Source organism: Plutella xylostella, chromosome 21, assembly GCF_932276165.1.
Source record: "Plutella xylostella chromosome 21, ilPluXylo3.1, whole genome shotgun sequence".
NCBI classification, from domain to species: Eukaryota; Metazoa; Arthropoda; class Insecta; order Lepidoptera; family Plutellidae; genus Plutella; species Plutella xylostella.
Genome location: NC_064001.1, coordinates 1,348,200 through 1,356,154, shown reverse-complemented (window position 1 = coordinate 1,356,154; position 7,955 = coordinate 1,348,200). Strand labels below are relative to the sequence as shown.

General features: G+C 38.5%; 2 protein-coding genes across 2 annotated transcripts; both read left to right on the top strand.

The window, feature by feature from the left end:
• Window positions 1–3,245: 3,245 nt before the first annotated feature.
• Window positions 3,246–4,301, top strand: LOC105395872 (3-oxoacyl-[acyl-carrier-protein] reductase FabG; the record flags this gene model as incomplete). The annotated part of the gene is made up of 1 exon (XM_011567849.3): window positions 3,246–4,301. A coding segment is annotated over one exon (837 nt), but the record flags the coding sequence as incomplete, so codon positions are not given.
• A 1,945-nt stretch (window positions 4,302–6,246) lies between these two features.
• LOC105381006 (uncharacterized oxidoreductase MexAM1_META1p0182) lies at window positions 6,247–7,955 on the top strand. Its single transcript, XM_011550637.3, has one exon. It carries the CDS (start codon window positions 6,545–6,547, stop codon window positions 7,298–7,300), a length of 756 nt encoding a protein of 251 aa, XP_011548939.3. The 5' UTR covers window positions 6,247–6,544; the 3' UTR covers window positions 7,301–7,955.

Sequence of the window (7,955 nt, the reverse complement as noted above, 5' to 3'; positions counted from 1 at the left end):
CAAGTTTTCTCAGTTTCCTTGTGTTTCTCCTGTATTAATTGAGTTGTAGTTGAGCTATCTGCTCCTCCTCCCTTGATACTGTAGAGTTAGTGCACTTGAGATGATGTCCTTTATTTTTACAAGTTGCGACGGCACACATTCTCATCTTGTCTTGTAAGTATTTCTTTGGGATCTTATTTAGGATCATACAATAGATAAAAATAGAAAATCAGTTCTCGCACGCAGCACCCGTTCAAACGGCGCGCATAGAGAAAAGAACACTACGTGACGGCGCGGGTAGAACTATTCACAGAATACTTAGCACTATCCCAAGCCACATGCAGTCTGAGCCTCGGAAGGATGGCTCGCGCTACCACCCGACATTTAATCACAACTAGTGAGTTCTTATTCTGAGTTTAGTACTCTTTGCTCTCTATGTAATTTTTGACAGTTGGTACACTGCGTTTTCACGCCATCTATCGGCTTACCCAAAAGCTCAACTGACAGCTGTCAAGGAAAACGGCTCATAGTGGACGTTGATGTTCACTTAAATGTATTCCTCTGATTCCTCCTAAATAGAAATAAATATTTTTATATCTCTGAAGCAAGCGGTTCACAGATCACACTCACAGCCTATTTACATGCTGCCCATGCTGGCTGAGGCTTAAAAATGCAGTGTTGTAGTATGAAGGTTTTACTAGCGCCATCTATGATTTAAGTAGTTTTTTTTAATGAGCATAAACGTAAAAGTTATAGTGGTTTTTATTTTATTATTATGTTATTTTCAGAGCCTGATTCCCCTGAGTCATCCCACCCCCTTACGGCTTAATACACCGCTTTTGCAATATAGATAAACGAGTATAAGTGGTAGTTTACCACATACCTACCTACCTAAAGTATAATAAAATTATTATCATAACCAACACTTTAAATCACTTCAGATAAATACTTAAGTATCTACCACAGGATATAAAAGAAGCGTACCTATCTCTGGCTTAGCTCGCCACTACCGCAAAGCCTAGGTGGCCTAGAAATTTCAGCGTTCATTGACCGGCCTCTATGCGACTATTTGTATCTGCAGCAAATTAATAAACTTCCAGTGAACTAGTGCTCTACCTGCCTTTAAAATTAGTTAAAAGATCGATCTTTGTCAGTCTTTAGCCTCGTTGCACTTAGTTAGACCTAGTTTAATTACTTATTAGTATTACATAGACGTGAAAGAAGTCTACGGGAAGAATATGCTTAGCAATATTTAATGTACTTAAGTAAGTATTTATAATGGAGCCGATTGTAGCTATGACTTATAATTATGTATGAGACCGTACCTAGAAATAGTAGTAAATTAACTTGGAGTGCTATACTACTAGGACTAGATCATACTTTTACGTTTAGTTAGGTATAACTAGAAATTAATTTAATTTCCACTACAAACGGTCATTTTTGTTTTTTACACTCAAGAACAGGAATGCCGGGAACTTTTTGAAAAAACTGCTTTTTAACTGAAGTATTTTGGCGCTATTAAATTAAATTCTTCTGCGATGCGATCTTGGTTTGGGTTCAGAGAGAAAATAATGGATGTACTAAAGAAGCCTCTTTTATGAATTACTTATCGACTTTCCTACGCACACTGGCTAATCTTTTCAGCACGCTGAGAAACCCTATTATAGGTATTTAGTCTAGTGTTAGCACGTTCTAGAATCTAGACAGACATTATGATAATCTCCATGTTAATTCGGAAGCATTTTCCAAACACCAAGTAATAGGTACAAGCTTTATTCAATAGATGGCGCTAGGGGTCCGAAATCTACTCTGCATATCCGGATTATTTCTTTGACCATGAAAGACATGAAGCATGAAGACTGTTTGGCATATCGTCTGGCATCCAGCCAGACTCGTGCCTTCTGGTAACCCTCATGCCAATGTGTGGGCCGAGCGCATCGTATTAGAACTGACTAACTTGAGATTGCTTCACTTATTTAACTGCGTAAAATATAACGTTGCCGAATAACGGGCAAAGTCACCCCGTTTGGCCTTACAACCTAATCTACCATGTACTGCTTTAAAATGCCCTGTATAGAAGGTTCAGAATATACCATACTTACCAAGGAAAAACGTACAGACCTATATACCTACTTACACCTCTCTTTCTGAACCTACCTACTCAACATCTCTTATTTTGTGAAAAATAAAGGTAGTAGGTACTTACCCGTATACTTTAACTTTACTTAACCTTACCCGTTCAATAAAGCCATCAACAAAATGAAATCCATTTATTCCATAAATAACGAATAACCCACGGTTTATTAAATAATTAGCTACTTATTTATCTTCGTTCACCTCTAGAAATGAGGTTACGAATATTGGTAAGCACATAAGTAATGCCTTTATTCCCGCTAACCAGTAATGTATTTATAGACCCCGGGGCGGTCGGCAAACATTGGGGATTTGCCAATGTAGACCTTTTTGGTTCCCGACTCATTCATACTGCCATAATATCTTGGTTATGGATTTAGCTAGGGAAATAACTATACTTTCTGAAGAACGTAGGTCCTTCTCGTTAGACAATTACATATATTCCATGCTTGTGATATATAGTTATATTTTATAGTAAACCAAAAGGGCATAATTATACCTAGATACACTTTCTGAGTATCTTTATTTTACGATTAGTTTAATACGTACCTACACGGTAAATAACTGTAGTTGTTAGGAAACATAATCATTATATAAATACCTATGAAGACGATTTTAGTAAGTATAACTTATGATATGACATTATTATTGTAGGTCTGTAGGTAGGCACCTAGGTTACCTGTACAATAGATTAAGGAATAATAGAACCAACCCAGTATCCAGGTACCCTAGGTAGGTCATTAGGTGAGCACTAACCGTGGATGGGAACATAAGTTCAGATTATGATCGGTATCGTACGGTTATTGTTGGGTGAGTGGATTAACACTGTAAAATATAGTCTAATTACATTTATGTTTGCTGATAGAGATTCCATGTTATTATTACTACTCTGAGGTATATCTTATAGACCTATATATAGCGCTAGCGATTATAAGGTTAGTGTTAAGAATTCAATTAATTTAAAATGGGGTAAATATTACGTTTATCATGGCTTCCGATTTCAGTCATATTTGTATTTTTCGCGGACAAATCAATTTATTGTAAAGAACCACTAAATGATACTTCATATAATAAGTATATGTACCTACGTATTTAGTAATACGATTCGGCAATAACGCTGATAACATCGATAACACCGTCGCAAGTGGCTGACCCGCCACTCGGCTATCAGCTTCAGTGGAACAAACACCTGTGAACAGACAGTGACCATGAGTTTCAAAGACAAGGTGGTGATAGTGACCGGAGCCAGCTCCGGCATCGGAGCGGCGACGGCCGTGAGCTTCGCGGGCCAAGGAGCCAACGTGGTCTTGGTAGCAAGAAACCAAGCCAAGCTCGACAATGTCACCAGCTTGTGCTTCGAAGCTGGCAAGAAACCTCTAGTCATCAACGCTGATGTCGTCAAAGAAGAGGACGCGAAGAGGATTATAGAAGAAACGCTGAAAGCCTACGGTAAAATCGACGTGCTGGTCAACAATGCTGGTAAAAACACCACAGTCACCTTCGGAAGCCAAGACACGATGGCGGCACTTGATGACGTCATGACGCTGAACTACCGCGCGGTCGTTCACCTCACCTACCTAGCCCTGCCGTACCTGCTCCAGTCCCAAGGAAACATCATCAACGTATCCAGCATTGCGTCAACAAAAACCTTCCCTAACGGCTGGGCGTACTGCCCCTCCAAAGCCGCTGTGGATAGCTTCACGAAGTCCCTAGCTCTGGAACTAGGTCCTAAAGGCGTCCGAGTGAATGCTGTCAACCCTGGGCCGGTGAAGACGGATATCATAGACAACATGGGGATACCCGGGTCGGTGTCTGACAAGGTTTGGGAGAGCATGAAGGCAATGACTGCGCTGCACCGAGTGTCGGAGACCCAGGAGGTGGCTGATGTCATTCTGTTCCTCGCCAGTGATAAGGCTAGGGGTGTGACTGCGTCCAGGTGGATCACTGACAACGGAGCTCAGGCCATGTGATGTACTATTCTATTTACGTCTTGACAACCCTGCGTCCATGACTCGACATATCCGACGTTGAATTTCTCCCTCGTTGTCCAGTTGTTATCAGCGAATGGTAAGGGGACAGGATTGTTATGATTCCACTATTATATTTATTATCAATTATTTGATTTAAGTAACAGCACGGTTATGTATAAATTGGTATACTACTTAATTAAATTATTGTTACTAGAACTACCTATTTAGTTTTAATTGATTATTCCATTTGCAGAGTGCCCTGATGATTTGAATTTGAATACCTACCATTAAAAATAATCAATGTACTTACTTTAATCATTATTGTACCTCACCCTATGTCAATTATGAATAATTTTCTTCTGTGTTATGATTTCAAGTTATGATAATATGAATAAACAACAACTGAATCTTGGCAATTTACTACTCATGGCATGGGTCAACCTACTTATAATTATAATATAATTCCAGGCTACAACCAGCTAGTTTTTAGATTAAGGGCCCGTACAGGGTGACGTGCCGCGCCAATTTTGGGTTTTCAATGCTCTTCACACAGCACACGCAGTGACACGCACACATGTAAGTTTGCACAGTGGGTCGATAAACTTTTACTCGCCAACTTTATTGACAATTATGTTCAAGTACATTTTGGGTGATTTTAGGGTAAGTAAGTATAATTCTTACTTACACTGGTAGGCACCAGGAAAGAGTAGAAATTAATAGGGGTGCCACTTTACTCCATACTCGGAACCCGATTAGCTTTCTCAAACAAATGTGGTATTTACTTGTAGAAAGGTAACTACAAGTATTAAAGTGTAGATAATAAGTTTCGGGCATCCTCCAGCCAACTGAACCCCGACGACAAAGCAAAGTAAATACATAGTGTCGCAAAAGGGCTATACTAAGCCAAAAGGGGATGACTCAAGGAGTCATTCTGGACAACTTTTGTTCTACGAGATTTGCAAATTCGCGAAAAAAAATATTCGTTTTCCATGGTAAAAAGACACAGTCATGTCCAACAAAGTTTCTATTTTGATGTATGAGGTATTGTTAGAAGCGTATTGATGGCGCGATGGTTATAGGTTATGTGACGTTCCATTAAAATGTACATAGCGCCCTCTAGAGGACATAACGTGATGATCGAAAAAATAATAATTCAACTTTGCCGTGTAAGGTATCAAATAAAAGGGCTTGATTTTCACATTACAAAAATATGCATATTGAAGGTATTTAAATAACAACACCAAAATTATTGAAATAAAAAATGATCATGAACTACTGACGTAAAATTTCATAAAATAAAAACAACTAAAAAGTTACAAATAAAAAAATACAATTATAAAAAATATAATAATAAGCAAACGAAAAACCCGACTGTACGCTAAAAACATGAAAACAAGTCCCAATGTTAATGGAAAGTATCGCAGGCGGAGAACAACTTGACCGCCACTCAAGGCCGTTTTCTAAGTCAAACGTCACTTGTGTTTATGATTTTATAACACAGAAAGCCGCCATAGATATTTGTATGAAGATTTGAGGGAAAAAAATTGCTCAAGTTTGGGATTAATTTACACAAAATAAGTGTGTGTTTATTAAAAAACAAGGTATTTAGCGCCTAGTCCAAGCCTTTAACTTTATAATATGATAAAAATCATATGAAAATTCTTAATAATTACGACAAAGTTGTTACAATACAGGAGTGTGATTTTCTGGTTTTTCGTCATATTCTGAATTTTATTTACAGTTATCCATAATCATTTACTTGAATTCGAATCATTCAGCACCTAGCTAGACTCTTCGGCTACCTGTGTGATTTTTTTCAAGGTTGTAGAGCATCGTTTACTACATAATTCTATGACAATGCCAACCCTCGATTCCCCCTTGCAGACCCTTAATTCATAATACTCGTACCAACCTATGTAGAAGCGTAGATTTCTTTTCAAGTAAAAAAAGTCTAGGGGATCTGCATAATTCAAGTTTATTTAAGGACATTTTTACTCTGAAAGTAACATATTTACATTAATAAGCTTCTTACAACGTCAGACATAGGGCCACTTGCACCAACATATTAAATCTAGATTTACTGTTAAATCTCGATTTAGTGTCAAATTTTATATGGATTGACGTTTCTTAAATCAAGATTTGACACTAAATCTAGATTTAAATGTTTGTGCAAGTGTCCCATAGTGTATTTAATACTCTTATAAAAAATTACAACAAAACCTACTCACTTGTATTACTTAACTTACGCACATTCATTAGGTACCGTTTCAATTACTCCACACCAGACTCCAAACCATTAAACCCCATTATCCAAAGCAAACTGTTTTTATAATTGCTTACAAAATGACTTCCACATAGCTGTGTGTAAACAATCATTGTTAGGCACGAACCATTTGTTATAAATACCTGACCTAGGCACCATAAGCCTAGTTTATTACGCTATCTGGGTGCAACTGCAAGCCATGAGTTTCAAAGACAAGGTGGTGATTGTGACTGGAGCCAGCTCTGGTATAGGAGCAGCTATAGCCATGAGTTTTGCTGAACAAGGAGCCAGTGTAGTCCTAGTTGGTAGGAACCAAGCCAAGCTCGACGGTGTCACCAGTAAATGCATCAAAAACGGCACCAAGCCTCTCGCCATCAACGCTGATGTGACCACTGAAGCAGATGTTAAGAGGATCATTGACAAAACTGTTCAGACTTTCGGACAAATTGACATTCTTATTAATAATGCTGGCATAGCAAGCACAGTCTCTTTTGGCAGAGAAGAAACGATGAAAGAGTTTGATCGTATAATGGCAGTGAACTTCCGCGCCGTCGTACATTTGACACAACTGGCCACACCCCACCTCATAAAGACTAAAGGAAATATCGTCAACATATCCAGCGTAGCTTCCCTCCGGAACTTCGATAAGGCGTGGATCTACTGCTCAACTAAAGCTGCTCTAGACCACTTCTCAAGGTCTATGGCATCGGAGCTGGCCAAGAAAGGCGTAAGAGTGAATACGGTTAATCCTGGTCCAGTGAAAACCGATATAATAGTGAACATGGGCTTGACTGACACTGACTTCTATTGGGACCTGATGAAGGGAGCCACGGCTTTGAATAGGATCTCGGATCCGAGCGAGATAGCTGATGTGGTTTTGTTTCTGGCGAGCGAGAAGGCGAAAGGGGTGACTGGGTCAACCTGGGTCACTGATAATGGAACTTTGGTCAAATAAAAATACGGAGTGATGTTCACCAGTTACATAATAATTATTGTTATACCAGAACTACCTACCTATCTCTAGAGGGCGTTTTGTACAAGATTGACTATGACTATGTTTAATAGAATTTTAATCAGAAAGACTTAAGTTAGTATAGGTTTAAAGTGAGGTGATAAAAATCTGGTCTTAAGTTAAAGTGGGCAAGGCAGAGCATTTATCGAATAACATTGTAATGTAATTGTTTCAGTCGGTAGTAGTGTGAAAATTGAATACTGCTATAATTTTATTAACATAATTTGCTACTGTAAACAAGAGGGATAATCAAATCAATTAGGTAGGTACCTATTTGGACTTAACTTGCTTTATCAAGTGTACGTTTTTTTTTAATTTACAGATTATTGCCTATCTAAGTTCTGCAATCGTTTTTAATAATGAAAATCAGAAACACCTAAGAATGTGCTTTCATACTTTCATTAAAATTATTAATGCAACTAATATCGCATGCAGTTATTTTCATACAGTTAATCCTTTTCAACCAGCGGCCACTACACGGGTTCGTTATCGACATCGATAAAAACGTTTACTGCGCGTTCCACCAATCCCAGCGCGTTTTTCTACGTCGATAACGAATCCTTGTAGCGGCAGCAGTTCCAACCCTTCTTTCCAGACG

What these genes read in the sequence shown, in the direction of transcription:
- LOC105381006 (XM_011550637.3), top strand. Translation starts at nt 6,545, where the DNA reads ATGAGTTTCAAAGACAAGGTGGTGATTGTGACTGGAGCCAGCTCTGGT.